General features: G+C 46.7%; 1 protein-coding gene across 3 annotated transcripts in view; it reads left to right on the top strand.

Moving 5' to 3' along the window:
* Nucleotides 1-21514, top strand: part of CDH5 (cadherin 5) — a 33679-nt gene extending 12165 nt beyond the window's left edge. For all 3 annotated transcript variants that reach the window (XM_016162676.2, XM_016162692.2, XM_016162661.2), the window contains 10 exons: nt 2719-3007; nt 3919-4035; nt 4729-4893; nt 5568-5755; nt 6826-7073; nt 9725-9867; nt 11459-11583; nt 11940-12048; nt 14154-14399; nt 18089-21514. In XM_016162676.2, the coding sequence (XP_016018162.2) occupies nt 2719-3007; nt 3919-4035; nt 4729-4893; nt 5568-5755; nt 6826-7073; nt 9725-9867; nt 11459-11583; nt 11940-12048; nt 14154-14399; nt 18089-18609 (2151 nt within the window). In that variant the 3' untranslated portion in view covers nt 18610-21514. The remainder of the gene's footprint in view (nt 1-2718; nt 3008-3918; nt 4036-4728; nt 4894-5567; nt 5756-6825; nt 7074-9724; nt 9868-11458; nt 11584-11939; nt 12049-14153; nt 14400-18088) is intronic.
* Nucleotides 21515-22495: the final 981 nt, after the last annotated feature.

Raw genomic sequence — 22495 nt, 5'->3', positions numbered from 1 at the left:
GCAAAGACCATATGATCAACAAAGCTGAAAATATTTACTATCTGGACCTTTAAATAAACAGTTTGTCAGCCCCAGTCTAGAAGGATAGCATATATCAGACAACGAACCCCACAAACAGCGGTGATAGAAGAGCACTATGGTCACAGAGAAACAGACCAGAGAGGACCCTTTGATAGGAGAGGGTCCGGCAGGCCTCAAAACAGAAACGCCACTACAGCTAGGGGGTCTCCACTCACAGACGCACTCACAGCCACCCGACTATGCCCACAAACTCCTCCTGCTCCCAAGAACGACGGGAAGCTTTAAATCCTTCAGCGTGGCCAATCGGGTGGAAAAGACACACGCCCAGGGTCACACAGTGTGGCCAGGGCAGAGCCTTAGGAGAACAGCAAACTATAGGGTTCCTGACTCTCAGCACAAAGACGAACTCTATTATGTCATAGAGGAAAACGTTGTCAACCTACTCACGTCCTTCCCAGTGTGATTACTGTGCCATGAATCAGCCACTGAAAAAAATGGCTGGCCCCAAGGAAAATCTAACAAGTGAGTCATAGGGAAGAAGCAGAACGCGGGGGCCACCTGCAACACGCACAGCCTGACAGAGCAGCCTTTGAAGGGCTCACCCAAGGGTCTTCAAGCAGCAGGACGCGCGTCAGGCCTGTCGTCATCTGCCAACAGCATTCGCTTGGTACCTAGCATGGGGCCGGGGAGAGTGGAGCCATACGCTCCCCCCACCCCGGATAGAAACAAGGATGCCTGGGAGAGGCAAGGACACAGCTCTCAGTATTACCTCCTAGCTCCAAAGACGTCATCGGAGGGAAGGAAGTCCCTGTTTATCAAGGCCAGAGCCTGCAGTCTTTGTTTACAGAGCGGATTGGACAATGGGAATGAACTCTGAGCTCCCTTCTGAATCCACGAATATGGGTCAGCATGGCTTTGAGCATGAGGACGTAATATCCCAATATAATTTTTTTAAAGGAGGGCTCCCCAAAACCCATATCCTCAGTCTAACTAAGAGAAAAATATCAGAAAAAATTCCAGTAGAGGGGCATCCTACAAAAAAACCTAACCAGCACATCTCAAAACTGTCGAAGTCATCGAAAACAGTGAAAGTCTGAGAAACTGTCACAGCTGAGAGGAGCTTACAGAAACATGATGACTGGATATAAGGTGGTGTCCTGGATAGGATCCAAGGACCCAAAAAGAGGTCATTGAGTAAAATCTAAAGAAAAAAAAAGCATAAACTATGGACTTTCGTCGACAATAATGTATTCGTATTGGTCCATTAATTAAAACAAATGTACCAGACTAACAGAAGATGGTAATAAGGGAAACTGCAAACAGGAAGTATAAGAACTCTCTGTACTCTTCTCAATTTTTCTATAAATCTAAAACTATCCTACAAATAAAATCTAAGAAAAGTTGCAAGGAAAAGATAAACATTCAAATAAAATCTTACACAGAATTCCAATAAAATACATCCAAGCCAACTCACTCCCCTTCATTGCCCAGGTGGGTCCCAACACACCCACCCGGAACCACCCCCCTTACAGCTGCTCCTACAAAGGGCTCCAGTGACTCCATGCTGCTAAACCCTGGGGACATTCCCAGACCTTGTGGGATGTGACCACACCCTTAGACGCTCCCTCCTCTGTCTGGAGACCCACTCTCTTTCTTGGCCAATAGACATGAGAGGATGCTCAACATCACTAATCATCGGGGAAATGCAAATTAAAACCACAAAGAGATATCGCTTCACGCCTATCAGAATGGCTATTATCAAAAAGAAAACAAGTAATAAATGTTGGGGAGAATGTGGAGAAAAGAGAACCCTCATGTGCTGTTGGTGGGAATGTAAATTTGTGCATCCCCTGTGGAAAACAGTATAGAACTACCATATGACTCAGCAATTCCACTTCTGGGTATTTTTCCAAAGAAATCCAAAACACTAATTCAAAAAGACATATGCATACCAATGTTCACTGCAGCATTATTTACAACAGCCAAGGTACAGAAGCAACCTAAATGTTCGTCAATAAACAAATGGATAGAGAACACATGAAAATATATATAATATATACATAACATATATATAATATTATTCAGCAATAAAAAAAAGAATGAAATCTTGCCATTTGCGACAATATAGATGGACCCAGAGGTTATTATGCTAAGCGAAATAAGTCAGATAAAGACAAATACTATGTGATTTCACTTACATGTGGAATCAAAAAAAAAAAAAAACAGAAACGAACTCATAGATACAGAGAACTGATGGTTGCTAGAGGGGAGGGCAGTGGGGGGAAAGGGCAAAGGAGAATAAGAGAGACAAACCTCTGGTTATAAATAAATAAGTCTTGAGGATGTAACACACGGCACAGGGAAAACAGTCGATCATGATGGTAATAACTCTGTGTGGTGACAGATAATTACTAGACTTATCATGAGAATTACATTGTAAGGAATATAACTGTCAAAGCATTATGTTTATACCCAAATGAATATGACACTGTATGCCAATTTTTGTTTTTTAAAAATTACAGTGTCACAGTCCTGGCCAGCACTACACACACATACAGACACACGTGCACAAACACACGTGGGTACACAGACGTACCTATACACATGTACTTGCACGCTCACATGTGTGCGCACACTCATACATGCACATGGCCTGCCTATACCCATCCTCGGCTCACAGCGCCTCTTCTTTCTTAGATTAAATCGAGTGTGAACAGCAAGAATGCCAAGTACGTGCTCAAAGGAGAGTATGCGGACAAGGTCTTCCGGGTCAATGAGGACACGGGGGACGTGTACGCCTTCGAGAGGCTGGACAGGGAGAAGATCTCCGAGTACCACCTCGTTGCCCTTATAGTGGACAAGGACACCAAGGGGAACCTGGAATCTCCTTCCGGCTTCACCATCAAAGTCCATGATGTGAATGACAACTGGCCTGTGTTCACGCACCGGTTTTTCAACGCATCTGTGCCAGAGATGTCGGCTGTGGGTACGTGCCAGTCTGTCCCTCTGCCCCCTCCCACTCTCGCTCATCCCTAGCTGAATGTCCCTTCCCATCAGTAACTTCACCGCCCGGGGCCAGGATTCAGTGAGTTCCAAGCAGTGATTATAATGCCCATATTGCCATTTTATGTGGCTTGAAAGAAACTGGTCCACAGACTAAGCTCTGACTTGGCCCCAGACGGAGCCTTGATTCTGATCATAAACTGAGCCTTAACCATCAGAGACACATGCACGTCTGATTACTCTTTAAAGCAAACCCCACCCGCTGCTCTGACTGTCAGGACCGGCACACCAAGAGCATAGCTTTGGCACAGGAAGATGCCAATTCTGCCACAAAGACACAAAGAGTCACCTCTATGATCCATGCAGGCGTAGCGGGGGAGGACTAGAGCCCTCACCCCAAGGGGTGTCACCAGCCTGGACCCCGGGCTTCCAGAGCTTACTCTTCCTTCCTCAGTTCTACCCTCAGCCTCTAGGAGGTGCCAGCAAAAGCGTTCCCTTCCTCGCCCCTCAGTCCAGGGTCCCTGGCCAAGACTCTGGGACCAGGCACAAGGCTCCTTCGAGGGTACCTTCTCGTTCCCTTGTTTTCGCCCTTCCAGGAGAGGAAAGAAGAAGCCCCTCGCCCTCCTCGGTTTCTCTGCATCACCCCAACTACCCACCCCTCTCTCATTTCCCCAATAAATGAAAATGGCCTGTTCTCTCTGCCCGCTTCAAGGCTGACCAGGCGGAGCCTCCACCCCTGCCAACACTTTGCCCTCACGCTAGGCTCCTCAGAAAACAAAGCAGGACCTGGGGGAGGTGGATTCTGGGACCAGCCTGAGCCCCATCTTCCCTCATCTGGAAATGGGGTGAGGGACCAACAGTCACAAAACAGCAACTCCTGGATTCTCTCTACAGAGACCTCAGTCATCCGCCTGACGGCAGTGGATGCAGATGACCCCACGGTGGCAGACCACGCCTCTGTCATGTACCAACTCCTGAAAGGAGACGAACATTTTGCCATCGATAATTCTGGTCTGTGTGACTAACCCTTCTGGGAAGGCTGGGGGATGGGGTGGGTATCCCAGGTACAGGTGCTGAGGGAAGTCCAGTTGGACAGTTATCACTACCCACGGAACCACACTGTCCTATGGAGATGATCAGTCTCACACAGTAAGACAAGGTGGCTGGTGAGGGCAGAAGGAAGCAGACACGTGCTCACAACTTAAACTTAAGTCCAGGGAATGAAATCGAGATCCAAGCAGTGACGCAAGAGGCAAAAGTAAGTGCTGGTTAGCAGCTCTGGGTATGGATTCAGACAGATCTGGTTTCCAAAGCCAGCTCTGCTACTCACTCTCTCGAAGACCTCGGGCAAGTCGACTAACCTTGGCAAGCTTTAGTGCCCGCAACACAGACACCACCACACCCTGTGAGGCACCAAGGCAGGCATCACTAATCCATCACAGCACCCTCTCCACTCTGAGCCTAGAGGCGGCCTCGGGCGCTTTGACAACACTGTGCTCCAGGTACTAGGGCCAGTATTGGATCAAACTGTTTGGGCAGCTTTGCCCTCTCCGTGCAGGGCATGGAGGCCAGTTCTCAGCCCTGCCTGTACGGTAGAATCACCTGGGGAGGTTTTGAGTCAGATGCTCTCTGGGGAGAGCCAGGCATTGGTATTCTCTACACGCTCTCCAGGTAACATGGTTCCTGTTGGGATACTTTTTGTAGGGCTCATTTTCACAACAACCAAAAACTTGGACCGAGAGGCGCAGGCCAGGTATGAGATCGTGGTGGAAGCACGAGATGCTCAGGGCCTCCGGGGGGAATCCAGCACGGCCACCGTGCTGGTCACTCTGCTGGACATCAACGACAACTTCCCCATCTTCACCCAGAGTGAGTCCCTCCCCGAGGGCCCTGAGGAGGGTGGGAGTTGGGATGCTCCAGACTCGGTGACCTGGGAACTCGGAGAGGGGAGCCCAGAGTCCCTCTACTTCTCCCCTAATCCCAGGGTGGGCCTAAGGCCCAGGGAAGTCATTTTTGTGCTGGGAGGGGCCCTGTTCCCCATCCCTGCCCACATTCCCAAGGCTGTCCTCCGGTCCCACTGCCCTGACCCCACCCACAGACTGATAATCCCCTTCAGAAAAAAGTCCCTCAAGAGCTTTTCACATGTCCTAGGCGGAAGTCAGATGTGGCTAATGACTTGTGCCCTCCAATGCTGAGGCATAATTCAGAGGCTCAGCTCCCCAAAGGACAGGACAGTTTTCCTGAAGAGGCACAGGCTCCTTGAAGGCAGTGCTTGTCTTTCTTGTCAAATGATAGTTCCCTTAACAAAGTGCCTGGCATATAGTAGGTGCTCAATAACTACTTGTTAGATGGATGGAGGGATGGAAGGACAGAGAGAGCAGAACCTCTTTGCCTTGGGATCCACAATTCCAGTGGCATTATTATTGCTGTTATTATTTTATCCCGTTCCTTTCCTAGTTCAGATGTATTAGGTAAGTAAGAGGAACAATCATCTTGTCTATCTTATTAACTCAATGTCCTTTGGGACATCCTATTTGCATCAGCCAAGTACAAATTCGAGGTGCCCGAAGACATCCGTGTGGGCAGCCCCCTGGGCTCTCTGTTTGTCAAGGACCCAGATGAGCCCCAGAACCGGATGACCAAGTACAGCATCGTGCAGGGCGAGTACAGGGACACCTTCACCATCGAGACGGACCCCACACGCAATGAGGGCATCATCAAGCCCATGAAGGTCGGTAGGACTGGGGCAATGACCTCAGATGTGGAGTTGGGGGCTCCCAGCATCCCCAAGACTTGCCCGGGGGCTGCTCCCATGCCAGAGGCCATCAGAGGTGCATGCCTGGGTCAGCTCAGAGCTGGGCATGTGCTCATGGAGACTGTGACCCCAGAGCTGGGAAAGGGGAGCCAGGGGGGAAGAGTCGATGCCTTCGGCTGGGTTACCCCGAAAGCAGACCTTGAGGAAAGGATTTGGGGGGATGTGGGTGGCCACTGGCAGTGGCAGCTACTGACAGGAGTCAGACCAACTGAATCTGGAAGAGGATGGAAGGTCCTGCCAGGGGCACAAAATGTCTCCAGAATGGTCACACAGAGGACTGAGGGTCCATGGCCAGGGACAACCCACCTCCGATGGGACACTCCAAACCCCTCTGCCCATGCCACACTTCCAGCTGACTCCTAGGTCTGTCTCGGGCCCAGCCCTCTGCTGGGGACTGGAGACACCCAGGAGAGTCAGATGGCCTCCATAGTACCAAAACTGTCAGCAAGCAAGGAAGGCATGCAAAGAAAAAAAAAGGTACCTGGGTGTAAGTGCTATAGCAACCCATGCAGGGACAACTTCCTGTGTCGGGAAGGATGGGGACAGGTTCTGGGAGAACATCTGATACCTTCAGATCAGCTTCTTGAGGGGTGAGTAGGAGTGTGCTAAGCGGGCAAGGACACGAGCAAAGGCATAAAGATAAGGCTCCTCCTTAAGGAGCTGTGGCTAGAACCGCTAGTCCTTGACCCTCTTCAGCGCAGAAACGGGGCTGATCGCTGTGTGTCCCCAGTATTTGGATCAGAGCCAGGTACAGAGCTAGGCTTGGGGGTACAGCATAAGGCAGCTGAGATGCAATGGGGTGCAGGTGAAGACAGCCAGGCCCAGCCACTCTCTTAATGACCTTGAAAACATCACTTCTCCAGGCCTCGGGCCCCTTATCTGTAAAACGGGTATCATCCCAATACTACCTCACAGGGTTGCTGTGAAGGTCGTGTGCCATGTCCTTGGCTCAGAGCAGGTGCCCACCACACTTTTCCCTCGCACAGCCCCTGGACTTTGAACGTGTCCAGCATTACAGCTTCACCATCGAGGCCACGGACCCCACCATCAACCTCCGCTACCCGAGCGCCACCACCAAAAACAGGGCCCATGTCATCATCAACATCCTCGACGTGGACGAGCCCCCGGTCTTCCAGCGGCCCTTCTACCACTTCCAGCTGCAGGAGAACCTGAAGAAACCTCTGATTGGCTCAGTGGTGGCCATGGACCCCGACGCTGCTCAGCGGACCATCAGGTAAGGCGGGTGTGAGGATGGCGATCCTCACAATTCCGGCACTGAGGTTCTTCCACCTGCTGGACTGGGACCAGGCCTCCAAAGGGAAACTCAGTTCTCCCCACGCGCATGTGTTCATTGCACACAAGGAAACAACACAGAGACTGATAAACGGCGGTAACCCCCGGTCCCAGGTAACTCATGCTCATCAAATCCAAGTTTGATGTGGTCCAATCATGCCTTTCTTCATGACCACACAAACATCTGGATACATTTATAGTGGATTTGTTGGTTTGGTTTTGCTTTGGTTTTTAAAATGTTTTACGTCATACCATGCCCATTTCAACACTAGTTCTTCTATAACAACTACACTCCTCTCCTCTACCCTCTGGGACAAAAGATATAGCTCTAACTCATACTTCCTAGAGCCACATAACATTTATACTAAGTACGAACTTAATCTAACCTCATTTTATTCCTGAAGATAGCCAATTGTGCCAACACCGTTTATTAAATGGTCATCATTTTCCCATCTTTGTTAGATACTAAGTTCCTGAATATATACCCAAATATATTTCTGAATCCCCTATTCTACCTACTGTTCTGTGGCTAAGACATTCTCTTTTATTGGAGCAGCTTTACACTAAAACTTAGTATGCATAAGGCGAACCCCTCCCTCGCTTTTTTTACTTTACATAATTTTTATGCACTCTCAAACATTCTTTCATATCAATTTTAAAATCCTTTATTCCGTTTTATTTTGTTTAACATTAGAATTCTAATGAGAATTGTATTTACACATCAATTTTGGAAAAGTTAATGTTTCTATGTTATCAGGTCTTATTACAGACAAAATATGTCCCTCCGTTCTGGCCATATAACTTCTGTGACTACTGTTTTCATGGCCATTTTATTCTAAATAGGCAGTAATAATCCTTTTTACTTCTTCATTGATACAAGGGTTTATTTAAAAGATTGATTTTTTTCTTTTATGTACAACTGTCAGATATTATGTATTTTTGCTTTTACTTGTTATGTGATGGAACACATTTGTATGTGTTCATTTACTTCCTAAAATTTCAAAGCTTTTGCTTTATGTATTTTAATGTTTCAATGCCATTAACAAAGATTTATATTACTATTTTAGCCTCATTACAGCTTGTAACTTTTATCCTTATGAAATTGCCCAGTTTGTTCTGCTTAAACGTTTTGCCTTCAGTTCCACCTGGCCTGATGTTGTTTGTCAGCCTCATTTTCATGTTTTCCGTGTTTGCCTGATATAAATTTTCCAACCTTTACTTTTAACTTTTCTAGGTCATTTGGCTTAAAGTTGTCTATTGAAAATAGAATGTAGTTGGCTTTGCTTTTAAATCTAAACTGAGATGCTTTGTGTTTAACCTATTTACATTTTCATCATAAACGATATATTTTATTTTACTTTTATCTTGTTTTATATTTCCCATTTCTCAATGTTTTTTTCTTTTCCCACTATCTATTTTTTATTTTTCATTTTTTTCTTCTAGATATTTGGATGAAGTACATTCGTGTTTACTTTTACCAGTGAGATTTACTTTCATCTTCAAAATTATGAACATTTTCCTGGACCCATATTTTCTAGCTAAAAATACCACACACACACACATGCCACTGCTTTCCTATGTATATTAAATAAATCAATATTTCCATTTTAATTCCTCTTAAATCAAGTTTTTACTTTATACTGAGACATTTCTTAGATGTTTCTGAAAAATTTTTTCAGGACCCACCTTTGTGGGTGATATACGTCCTGATTTCTTGCATATTTACAGACGCCTTTGCTCTTTTGCTTCCTTATGTTAATAACACTTAGATGTGCTTATATAATCCTCAGGTTACAGAAACTTCCCTCCAAAAATACTATCGATGTGTTCTAGCATTTAATTGTGTGGGGAATTTATGGGGTGAGTCTGACTTCTCTTTATAAAAATGATTTTTTTTTCTGTCTGGATATTTTTTAGCTTCTTTATATAGTCTTAAAATTCAAAAGTGTCATCAGGATATATCTAAATACTGATCTCTTTTTAAAATTATGCCTAATATCAATGACCTCTTTTATTCTGTAGGTGGGCCTTTCCTCAGATCAGGACAGTTTTCTTTTATTATACTTTTTGTTATTTCTTCTGTTCTATTTGTTCTGAAATTTTCTTAAGTAGTAGTAAGTATATATTCAACATACGTTACTATTATATCTTTTCCTCTCTCTATCTCAGTGTTCTCGATTTCTAGAAGAAACTTTCAAATTTTTAATTCGCAAAGTTAATTTTATTTCACTCACTTCTTATCTATTCCAGCTCCTTTTTTATTTCTTCCTGGCTCACGCCCAACTATCTTTTCATTAAGCACAAAAACCAATCCCTACCATGATACAGTTGATCATAGTGCGACCTGCCTCACTGCTGAAAGAGTTATTGATGTAACTTCAGGCCCACCCTCAGTCCGGTGATGGCAACACTGCTAAGATAGAAGGGATAATCTTGCTACTCTGAATACCTCTGGGTGGTACGGTGCAAATGCACTGTGTGAAAAGGATAAAGGATGCAAAGGACAGATCCTGAAGGACCTCATCTGTCCAGCCGGGAGTTTGAACTTGGCAAAGGACAGTGGAAAGCCATAAATCTCTCTCCCATCCACAGATACTCCATCCGTAGGACCAGTGACAAGGGCCAGTTCTTCCAAGTAACCAAGCAGGGGAACATTTACAATGAGAAAGAACTGGACAGAGAACTCTACCCCTGGTATAACCTGACTGTGGAGGCCAAAGAACTGGATTCTAATGGTGAGTGGCTCCATCCACCAGGGGACTGGGCTTTTCTCCTTTCCCTCATTCTTTCAAAATTGGCATAATCTGTCACTGTGAGTCTAGAGATATTTTTATCAGCTCCTGCTGAAGCACCACTTAGCTGGGATGCTGTAGAGCCTCTATCTCCAAGTGTGGATGGACCAGCAGCATCCCTATCCCCCGAGACCGTGTTAGAAGGGCAGAATACTGGGTTCTGGCCCCAGACTGAATCAGAATTCCATGTGTATTACAGGTTAAGAAGCATCGTTAACAAATAGGCTACCAGATGTCCCTGCGATGAGAATCACCTGGGGAACTTCTTAACATAGAGCTTCTCAGACCCATTCTCAGAAGTTCTGGTCCAGTGAGCCAGAAACAGGGCCGAAAAAAACTGTATTGAACAAGGGCTACGTGTTCCTTTTATTGTGGACACGTGGAAAAGGCTGCTTTGGGGACTGCTTATGTTGCAGTTAGTGGACTGAGTTCAAAATGTACAGCAGCTTCAAACTCCAACATTGTCAGGCTCTTCATAAATTAGTGTAACTTGAGCCAGAGGGAAAGGCAAGTATTGGAGTTTTCCATCCTTTGCCTACATGAGAAAATCACAACCGCCCTCTAGGGGAAGGATTAACAGTCCACCTTACCCAGGAGATCACCAGCCCAGACACAGAGTGACCTGGTCAAGGCCCCACAGCACCGCCCTGGAGGGCCCCTGTCTCCTACTGGGTGTCCCCAAACTTCCATGTCTCCCAACATGGCAGCCAGGCCAACTTCAAAGGACTCCTCTAAGTATTTCCAGATCAATCTTTGCCGCTTTCTTTCCCATCTAATATCATTCACACAGTTTTTAAATTTTAAAAGTAATAATTTGTTATTCATTTTAAAGTATGGAAAATACAGAAAAGAAGAAAATTACCCCCCCCCATAATCCCACCACACTGTTAGCACTTTAGTGTATCTTCTCTAACCTTTTTTCTATACGTACGTTTATACAAGTTTATAATATTTGTATAAAATCATATCCTGAATTTTTATTTAAACTTATTCCAGAACCATTTTCTCATGGTACTAAAATATGCTAAAAAAAAAAAAAAATCTTACAATTTTTTAATTACATTTTTTAAATGTAATTTACATGGACATTACAAATGGCCACATATTCCTTTCTTTTCAAGTGACATAATATATTAACCCACTCTCGCTTAGGTTGTTTGCTTTTGAAATTATTTTGTAATTTATTTAATAAATCATTTCTATTTCAATTAAGTCAAATAATTATATCATTAGATTAATTTAATAATTTACTTAAATTGCTTAATCCAATTAATTTAATTATGGCCTTTTAAAATTGACTTTGGCTGTTTACCTTTTTACTCTTATAAATAATTCTTTAGTAAGTTTGACCCTCTTCTTTTCTGCTGCTTTCATCCAGAACAGCATCCCTGGCCTCTCTTCCAGAGGTTCATAACCCCCTCTTGCTGCAAAACGGGCACCCTTTCAGGGTTCCCCATCCACACACCTTCTACCCTTCCCCCCAGGGCTGGCATCAGCTGATCCCACTGTGGTGACAAGTCCTTTACTCCTGCAGGGAACCCCACAGGCAAAGAATCCATTGCGCAGGTGCACATCGAAATTCTGGATGAGAATGACAATGCCCCAGAGTTTGCCCAGCCCTACAGTCCCAAAGTGTGTGAGAATGCTGCCCAGGGCACGGTGAGTCTGGCTCAGGTGGGAGGGCAAGGCGGCACCCGTCTGGCACAGGCTGTGGGGCACCACCTCCCATCCGTCAACTGGCATTTCACTGAACCTAATGTAACTTGCACAACAACCTTGAGGAAAGGTGACCTGATCCCCACTTTATAGACAGAGAAACTGAGGCTCAAAGAAAATACATGCAAAACAGATTGGCAGGGAAGGGGCTGGTACAAAGAGTGGCTCTGTAGAGATCATTTAGGTTAGCATTGCAGGTCAGTGGCAGTCACGGTCAGGTCTAACCCCAAAGTCTCCATCACTGAACCCCAGACCATCCCAACACCACAACTGACCATCCTCTATCTTCCACACTCCAGCTGGTTGTGCAAATCTCAGCAACGGACAAGGACATAACGCCAAGAAACGTGAAGTTCAAATTCTCCCTGGGCACTGAAGACAGCAACTTCACCCTCATGGATAATCACGGTGAGCAACAAAGCAGTCAGCCTGGTTCCGAGCCGGGTCGGGGATGGGGTGATTTGAGTCTTGAAACACCGGGGTCAAGGAACAAGTCAATGAATTGGGGGCACGCCCTCACCAGTGTTTTCACGTTACAGAATATTCTGTACAACTCCCACCACATGATCTTATTGGTTTGCAGTGGTCAGAGCCAATCTGGCCAAACTGCCAAGTGCACAGAGTCTGCCATTCCCCATAAGACGCTAAGGCAGCTAGACATTCGGAATAGGTGTGGGGTGCAGACTGTCGGCTCCATTCACGAGCTAGCCATGGAATTCCTTCCCGCGTGAGGTCTCTGTGCTCAACACAACTACAAATTGCTCCATGGCACGGAACTTTGAGGTTACTCCCAAAGAATCAAAACCAGAAATGTAAAATCTGAAATGCCGACGATATGGAAAACTTTGTCTTAATTCAGTGATAACAACAACTTACCACCAGGTGGCCCAGGACAGGATCTGCTCTGCCAGGCTCAGCCCAGAGAGTCCTGTGATGTCAGTAGTGGCCAATCAGAGCTTCCGATGAGTATGTGCTTAAGACAGTGATGATGTTGAGCTGATTAAATTCCAGCCAACGGGGCTCAAAGACAGGCTTTCATGGCTTCAGCGGCTTCCTCAAGAAAAGAGAAAAAAAGCCCCCTTAAGTCAGTCTAAAGAGAGAGATCGTTCAGCCAGCACAGGGTAGAATCCCTGCCCATCCCTGGCCAGCAAAACTGTGGTTGAGGAGGGTCCCTGTATAGGAACAGCCATTGCCATGGTTGAGGAAAGTCAGAGAGTGGGGGCAAGGTGGCTGTGATGTGCTGACAGTCGGTGACAGACCATTCAACATTCAGCTGTCATTAGCAGTAAGCAACGTGGCGAAAATACCTGCAACCAAATCCCCAAGACGCAACTCAATCCCACCTCAGAGAGGGTCTGCAAAGGGGTGGAACGCTAAAGTGCCACCCCAAGGACACCCCATGTGTGACCAGGAGGCAAACCTGTTGGTCTCGATTCACTTATATAGGAACGTCCTGTTATAGTATTAAATGAGTATAATAAGAAATCTCATTTCTCCCATAAAGTGTCAATGACCATATCAGTTATTCTCAATTATAATACACATGGCTACTTAATAATGAAATGCCACTGCCTTACATCTGAAATCTAAAAGATGACCACCTTTGCTTTTGGCTGGCTTCCTAAGTAGGCAGACCCTGCTTGTTGGTCAAACCCGCCCCTTCCAAATTCTGGAACGGGGAGTCCCTGGACCTTCCCCCTGACCATCAGCACCACAACCTCCTAGGGAGCCTACAAAAGACAGATTATCTGGCCTCTGCCCAAAGCCACTGAGTCAGAAATGGGGAGGAAGGGAGAGAGGAAGCGAGAATTTGCAGAAGGGTGGGAGGGGAAGGGGAGTCTGAAAATCAGCAGGTTTTACAAGTTTCCTAGGGAATACTCTTGTGTATGAAAGCACTGATCGGAGCTGAGAGGGAGAGCCACTATCTGGGCCAAAGCACAGTCCCAATTCCAGCCTGCCCAGGAAATGCTCGATTACTCAATTACACATGTAATGATTCCCTCGGTGCCCCTGGAACGTAAGCAGTGTTTTTACTTTCTCACCAATTTGCAAGGACAACAAAAAAGAGCCTCAGAAGTTAGCCCGATGCTAAAAGACTTTTTAAAACTTCCTTTTCCCCCTGTCAGAGTATGAAACAATACATTCATTAATCGAGCTGAAAGAGAGTCACCTATTATTGGAGAGGGGTTAGCGAGGAAGAAGGGGTCAGCATAGCAGTTGCCCACAAAAACAGAAAGCAAGGATTTTACATTCTGGCCAAGCCATTCTTAGAGGCTAAGTCAAAGGAGCTGCCCAAAATACCCCCTCTCTCTGGAGGAACAGACCTGCACTCAAATTGCTGAAACATAAGGCAGAGGATGCAAAAGGCACAGAAACAGAAGCAGCCCAGGCAACACACAGGCTGGCGCAGTCAGGGAGGGCTCCCTGGAGGAGGCAGGCCACAGTGTCACTGCGGACAAGGGGCCTGGCACTCCAGGCAGCAGAGCCTAACGCTTCATCCTTGCTGTTTCCAGATAACACAGCCAACATCACAGTCAAGTACGGGCAGTTTGACCGGGAACGAACCAAGGTCCACCACCTGCCTGTGCTCATCTCAGACAACGGGAGGCCGAGCCTCACGGGCACCAGCACCTTGGCCGTGACAGTGTGCAAGTGCAATGAGCGCGGCGAGTTCACCTTCTGTGAGGAGCTGGCCCCCCAGGTGGGCTTCAGCATCCAGGCGCTGGTAGCCATCTTCCTCTCTATCCTCACCATCGCAGGTCAGTGCCCAGGAGGGCAGAGGGGGACAGTGAGGGGACTGTGCCAGAGGAGGGAGAGGCCAGGGATCCAGGCCCCACCCTGGGCCAGTACCCCGGCCTGGGCCCCTGGGTTTCGTAGTGAGACCTCCCTGGGTGCCTAAGGGTTGGGGGTGAATGGGGGGGGGGAGGAAGGAGTGGGGCTGAATGGCCCTCCCCCACTTTAAAATACTTTATATGTGACATTCATTCATTCAACTTTTGTATTTTGAGCACCTATATGCCAACACTGGTCTAGGCATTTATTTACATAAAACCTATTTTTCAAACAGAAGATGCAGTTTCTCTTTTGGAAAGAAATGAAAAGTTTCAAAACTTCTAGTGTAGCTTATCTCCAGGGGCTTTCTTTCCTTTTGTAGGAATCCTCCAGCTTTGATATCTTTTTTTCTTTTCTCGGTCTCCAAAAAATTTATTTTTATTTTAATTAGTTTCAAGTATACAGTACATTGGTTAGACATCTATATAATTCGTGAAACGGTCCCAGTTGCTCCCTCCCTCCCCTGACCCTTCACCTAGAGACCGTATTTATTCTAATTGCATTCCCTACGCTGTGCTCCCCATCCCCGAGCCCATCCATCAGCTACTCATTTGTACTTTTTTAACCCTTCATCCCATTCTCTCAGTCCCCCAAACTCCCCTCCCCTCTATCACCCAAGTGTTCACTATATTTGTGAGTCTGTTTTTGATTAGTTTGTTCTTTTTATTCCTTACATTCCACATATAAGTGAAATCATATAGTGTTTATCTCACATCAAAGGAATATGTTTTTCCATCCCCTTCCTTTTAGTCTGTCTTTTAATCTGAAGTGAGTCTCTTATAGGCAACATGTAGGGGTCTTGTTTTCCTTTCCATTAATCCACTCTTTTAGTTGGAGCACTTAATTCTTTTCCATTTGAGATACTTATTGATAGGAATGTAGTTACCATTCTTTATTCCTGTTTTTTGGGCATTTGATACTTTTCTTTATTCACTTTGTTTATTCCTTTGTTTATTCCATTTAATATACTTCTCAGATAACGTATTCTTCACTTTAGACTAGTTTCCTTTTATAATTTCCATTTCCATTTTTATCTTTTTTTATCTCTTTGTTGAAGTTCTCACTGAATTTAACCAAAAGTTCATTGAGCATCTTTATTACCAGTGTTTTGAACCCTGCGTCTGTTAGATTACTTGACTCCATTATATCTGTACCTCTGTTCTGTTCTCTCATATGGTTTTTGCTTCTTTGTCTTCCCATTTCGGCTGCCTTTCTGTGTCTGTTTCTATGTACTAATAAGCAAAGCTCCTAAATCTCCAGGTCTTATTAGTGTGGATTTGTGAAATAGTTGTCCAGCGGCACAGTCCTGGGAGGGGCTCAGCTACAGGCCAAATTTAGCTCAAGCCTCTGCCCCTCCAGGGCCACCTGGTAAGAATTAGCAAGCAATCCACAGATGCTGTGCTTATAATTGCCTCAAAAGGCCACGCTAGAAACCGATGCCAGCTGCCTCCAGTATGAGTCTAGGCACTGCTCAGCAAGTAGCACCTGACTCGCTGAGGATACACTTGGATGCGGCTTTGGGTGGTGCCACGAGTTGGGGGAGGTGGGGTTTCAGGGAATCCTCCTGGCAGAGTGACCTTTGTTATCCAGTCCGATGACCTCTCAGCAATGGCGGCACTGTGTCCAAGCGGGGAGGGCTCAGCAGGAAACAATGGATACCACTGGCGCTTCTTTACAGAGCGAGTCTCACCTCAGCCCTCACTCTGACAACGTCTCCCTTTAAGTCCCTGGTGGCCCCTGTGCGCAGCCGAATCGGCACCGGTGCTCAGAGCGAGCAGGTCTGTCACCGTGAAAATCAGCTCACGGATGCGGCCCCTTGAAGAGGCGTCTGCCGCTGTCACAGCCTCTGTCTCACTCAGCTGCTCGAGACCCAGCTGCCCCGCGTCCTCGCCCCATCCTACCTCCTGCCGTTGCAGGGGGATTTCTTGGCTTTCTCCCTAGTTGTAACGCTTGTTCATCTAGATCCCAGGTGATTTTTCCTTGCTGCTGCTCCTTGTTTCCATCACAACTTTGATTTGGTCACCAGAGGGATGAACAGAACCTCTATCAGCTACACCATTTTGGTTCTAATCACTGGGCCCCCAAAATTTTAGAAGCATTTAGGCTTTGCCTTAGTTTGGGTTCCCAGGAAGGAGACTCTGGGACAAGGATTGGGGTGCAAATGGTTTACTTGGGAGGTGCTCCCAGAAAGCCCCAGAAGGAAGAGGGGTATGAGATAAAAAAAAAAAATAAGGCAGCCGAAGGACTCATTGTCACCTAAGTTACCACTGTGGCTCCCTGAAGCTTCCTCCCCCTGGGGACAGGGAAGCAGTGTGGCCCTCAGAGCTGGTGAATATCCATCAGGTCCCACCAGCTGATGGTTTGGGGCTCCTCTCAGAGGCGTAAATTCTCCTGCACTTCACTTGCCACCAGATGGGGCAGGGCTGGTCCTCCAGAGGACACCCTCAGGTGGTTGCAGATCGCCCTATGCACTACAACCACAGGGACCGAGGATACGGCTAGGACCCACTTTGTCTGCTCCAGGCCTTTCCGGCCAGTAGCTCCCCGAGAGGCCCCGTGAGTGTGCCCCCATTCTGGGGGGCTTCTCTGACAGAACGTCCAGACCCAGATTCCTCTTTTAATAATAATTAATCATAACGATAATGGCCTCATCATCACACATAGAATTGCACTAACCTGAAAACCACCTGACCAAATATAAACAGAGAGGTCTCCACTCCCCCTTTACGGACAGGAAGCTAGCTGAGTCTCAAAAAGGGCATCCCAATTTTACTTATGTATGTAACAGTTTGTTAAATAGTTCAAGCCTAGAAGGACAGAGCCTGGCGGGATGATCTGAAGCTAATCTTACGAGCTCTCTGCACCACACAGTCCACCCCTCCTCAGGGGCTGGTCAGCCTCACACCCCCACACGTCCGAGCTTTCAGCAGAATCACACCGACAAGTCAGTCAGCCTCCCCGAGCTCAGCCTGCTTAGCTGTCAGATGGGACAGTAATACCCACCTTGAGAGAGAGAACATAAAAATGCGCCAGTCTCACGCCAGCACGTATACAGTTGGTGCTCAAGAGTGACTGCTGCTCATGTAGTAAGCGCCACGTCTGCCAGCACCACCACTATGCATTATCATGGTCAGAGCTGTCAACCAAGCAATGGATCAGAACTTTCACACTCCAAATTCCAACTCCACTCCTTTCCCCATTTCTGCCCCCACCTCTGGCCTCCTGGCCTTTGGAGGTGACAGAGAAGGATTTGCCACAGTGGTGTGAGGAGGGAGGAGATGAGGATGCAGGCAGATGGGGGTTGAGACTGGCAGAAGAGAATGAACTTGAGGGAGGCCCACTCTGTATCTTTCCTCCCAACTCTACCAGTTGCCCTAACCCGCGGTCAGGATCACCTGGGGCAAGGAAAAGACTATGGAGGTGGGGGATGGGGGACCCACCAGACTTCTGGACCAAACCAAAACTTCTGAGCTGGCAAGGATGTCATAAGGAAGCTGGGCCGCTCCAGCAATTCCCAGGGATGAGGAAAGAGAACAGGTGACCCTCCCCCTCCAAGGGTTGGGGCCACCCATTCAGCTGCACCTGGTCTAACTCGCTCTGCTTGCCTTGCTCCCAGTGATCACCCTCCTCATCATCCTGCGGCGGCGGCTCCGGAAGCAGGCCCGTGCCCACGGCAAGAATGTGCCGGAGATCCATGAGCAGCTGGTCACCTACGACGAGGAGGGCGGCGGCGAGATGGACACCACCAGCTACGACGTGTCGGTGCTCAACTCGGTGCGCCACGGCGGGGGCAAGGCCCCACGGCCTGGGCTGGACGCGCGGCCGTCGGTGTACGCGCAGGTGCAGAAGCCTGCGCGGCGCACGCCCCCTAGCGCACGCGGGGGCCCAGGGGACATGGCTACAGTGATCGAAGTGAAGAAGGAGGAGGCAGACCACGACGGCGGCGGCCCGCCCTATGACACGCTGCACATCTACGGCTACGAGGGCTCTGAGTCCATTGCAGAGTCCCTCAGCTCTCTGGGCACCGACTCGTCCGACTCAGATGTCGATTATGACTTCCTCAACGACTGGGGGCCCAGGTTCAAGATGCTGGCGGAGCTCTATGGCTCAGACCCCAGAGAGCAGCTGATGTATTAAGGGGGCCGCAAGCACCTGGGCCTGGGGACCCAAACCACTACAGCTTCAGCCAGTCAGACACCAGGACCTGAGGCCTCGAATTATAGCACTGAAACCCCAGCCCGGCAGCCCTTCTTTATGGGTCTCAGAGACCTCACCACCTTGGGTAGCAAACTGCAGGTCCCTGAAGTGTCCAGGAACCTATTCAGTGATGGCTACCTCCAAAAGGCTGGAAGATGCCAGCTAGTGTTCTGCCTGGGCTTGGATGTCCACATAACCCTGTCACAAGGGACCACAATCCAACTCAGACTTTCTCTGGCTCCTCAAAGCAGCTTATGGTCAACTTCCAGGGAGAGGTCTTCCCCTGAGGTCCTGGGTGAGGCTGGTGAGTCCTGGGTGCCTGTCTGCCTGGAGGCAAAGGGCAGGAGCCGCCCAGTCCCGAAGGAGACTGGGACCGTCCATCACGCCTGCCCTGCTTCAACCTCCTCACATCCTCCCAACTCCCCCACCACTCCTGGGCCCCTCCCCAGGCCTGTCAAGAGGGAAGAAGGGGCCCTTGGCAGCTCCCAACTTTGGGTCCTGGGGTGACCTCACTTGCCTGCCACACCAGTAACTATGCTGTACTGAGCGTTGACAATTCAACCAAAATCAGGGAAATGGCTTGCCTAACTTTGAAGCAACTGTGAATTCATCCTGAAGGGACAGTGGAGACCAAGTGTGACAGATCATAGGGTGAGAGCCACTTCCACACCCACATCCCCTGGAGAAGGTCTGGAATAGCTGTGACCCCAGTTTGGACTCATTTGCACCCCTCTAGTTTCGCCTGAGAAGCGGGAGCACACGTTTCCAGAGCGGGACACCTCTCCTCATCTCTGCCTTGCCTGATCACTCATTCACGCTCCCTCTTCTCTCTCCCTCTCTCCCTCTCTCCCTCTCTCTCTTCTCCTCATCTCTTGACTCAGAGGCACTCACAGCAACTAGCAACTCTGGTCAACGTCCAAACCGAAACATGACAGCACAACGGAGCCACGCCATTTGCCTTTACACCTCGTTGTTGCCACATCTCAGGGAACCCCGGCAGGGCCCCGTCCTCGGCACACCCTGTGAAAGGCAAGGCGCCTGCCCTGCCCCAGCCGTGTAGTCCTGTGTGCCTCTCCCACTTCCGGCCACACATGGAACATTCCACTGCAAATACACCTTGGAGAGGAGGCATCACTCAGCGGGAAGGGGGCGGGGGGAAAGGGGCAAACCCTCCAACTCACCCTTGGTCATGACTGAGGTTCCCACTTCGGGCAAAGACCCTCACACTTCAGGGGATTGTAGATAACACTGACTTGTTTTTAACCAGTAACTAGTTTTTCATAATATTTTTTTTTTTTTACTAATAATACTTACACGTTTCTAGCTCTCACAAAAATATAAGAGTTTTGCATAATAAGCAGTTATTTTTTGGTTAACAATTTAACAGGTTTTTTTTAGTTGGATAAACAAATTCCTGTAACCTACTCCCTATCATTGTAATAACTGCTCGAGATAATGACTATATAATGACCACACTGGTGCATGAGATGTACTGTATTTTTTTATATCGAAATAAAGAAAAATCTTGAAATTCATCTATTTCCAGAGCAGAGAGAGCTCATGTGAAATACACACACACATACATCACTACGACCATGAGAGGAACCCAGAGAGCAAGGGGCCGTTTGCCATCGGAATTTCAGAGACACTCACCACAGAAGGGGGACTGCTGCAGAGAATAACGAGGGATACCTAGCCTAGCCCCCTCTCTTTCCGGAATCCTGTACCATCACCCAGTCTCTTTACATGCCCCCCAACCCCACTCTACACACCAGACAAGGACCTCTGGCAGATGGAGCCACAAATGAAGAATGAGAGAGGTGAGCTACATCAGCAGTGGTGGAGGAAATCAAACTCCAGGCAGCTGCTCGGCAACGGTGATTGGCAGCTGGCACTTCATTGGGATGTATGGACCCCAACATTGGAATCCTAGCTGGAAAAATCTCAAAATCAAAAGAAGCAGATGCCTCCATGTCAGACTTGGGTCTTGAACTGGGGAGGTTGGGGATAAAGCCCACTTATGCACGGCCCCTGCCCCTTGGCCCCTGCCCCTTGACCCCTGCCAGCAGGGTTTTCTAGGCAATGTGTCCCCCAGGAACAATATTTTGCAAACTGTGCTCAGCAAAAACACTACTTTTTGAAGCTTTCGGAGACCAATTTGTCTCAATTCCAATTTTTGCTCTAATTTCCCTTGTGATTTCTTTTTTTGATACATTAGTTATTCAGGAACGTACTAATTTCTACATATTTGTGAATTTTCCAAATTTCCTTGTTATTGGCTTCCAATTTCATTCTATTATAGTCAGAGAACAGAATCTTTAATCATTTCAATCACTGTAAATTAAGTGAGACTCGTTTTATGGCCTAGGATGTGTTTTATCCTGGAGAACATTCCACGTGCACATGAGAACACGTACCCTGCTGCTGGTGGGTGGGGTATTCTCTAGGTGTCTGTTAGGGCTTATTGGTTTATAGTGTTGTTCAGGTTTATCTCCTTGTTGATCTTCTGTCTAGGTAATCTCGCCATTATTGAAAGTGGGGTGCTGAAATCTCCAACTATTATTCTCAAATTGTCTATTTCTCCCCTTAATTCTGTCAGTTTTTGCTTCGTGTGTTTTTGGTCTCTGTTGTAGAGGCATATAAATTTTTAATGGTTCTATCTTCTTGAAGGATTGACCCTTTTACCATTATAAAATGTACCTCTTCAGATCTCGTAACAATTTTTATCCTAAAGTCTATTTTGTCTCATATTAGAATAGTCACGCCAGCTCTCTTTTGGTTACTGTTTACAGAGTATATCTTTTCCATCCTTTTACTTTCAACCTATTTGTGTCTTTTAATTTAAGCGTATCTCTGTGGACAAAATATAGTTGGATCCTAGCAGTTCATCCATCTTGCCAGTCTCTGCTTTTCAATTGGAGTGTTTAATCTTTTCACATTTAATGTAATTACCTATAAGGTAGAATTTACATCTGCCATTTCCTATTTATTTTCTATGTGTTTTTTGTTCCTCTATTACCCCAATACTGTCTTCTTTTATGTTAAATAGGTATTTTGTAGCATACCATTTTAATTATCTTGTCAAATCTTTTACTCTCTTTTTTAAGTTATTGTCTTAGTGGTTCTCTTCAGAATTATATTTAAAATCTCAACATTTAACAGTCTAGTTAGAATTTGTACCAACTTAGTGTGTAAAATCTTGCTCTGCCCTCCTTTATACTATCATTGTCATACATATTAATTTTTGTACATTGTATGCTCATCAACAGAGATTTATAATTATTGCTTTGTGCAGTTCTTCTAAATCTTTTCCCATAGGACAGAAAAGAGTCACAAACAAGAAAATATCAAACAGTCTTTTATATCTACCTATACAGTTACTTTTACTGATGGTCTTTATTCCTGTGGATTCGAGTTACTCTCTTGTGTTTTTTATTTCAGCCTGAAGGACAGATTTCCTTTAATAGTTTTTGTAGGAAAGGTCTGCCAGTGGAAATTCTCTCCGTTTTGTTTATATAGGAATGTCTTGATTTCTTCTTTATTTCTGAAGGACAGTTTTGCTAGATATAGACTTCTTTGTTTATAGACTTTTCTTTCAGCACTTTGAATGTCAACCCATGGTTTTCCGGCCTCCCTTACTTCTGACAAGAAATGACTGTTAATCTTATTGAGGAAAGTTTGTATGTGATAAGTTGTATATCTCTTGCTGCTTTCAATATTCTGCCTATCTTTGATCTTTCAATAGTTTCATTATGATGTCTAGGATCGATTCAAAGGCAAACTCTTATTTTACTTGGAGTTCATTGAACTTCTTGGATGTGTAGAT

Source organism: Rousettus aegyptiacus, unplaced genomic scaffold (assembly GCF_014176215.1).
Source record: "Rousettus aegyptiacus isolate mRouAeg1 unplaced genomic scaffold, mRouAeg1.p scaffold_m13_p_14, whole genome shotgun sequence".
NCBI classification, from domain to species: domain Eukaryota; kingdom Metazoa; phylum Chordata; class Mammalia; order Chiroptera; family Pteropodidae; genus Rousettus; species Rousettus aegyptiacus.
The sequence above is the reverse complement of the archived record's forward strand: the minus strand, read 5'-3'. Positions and strand labels throughout refer to the sequence as shown.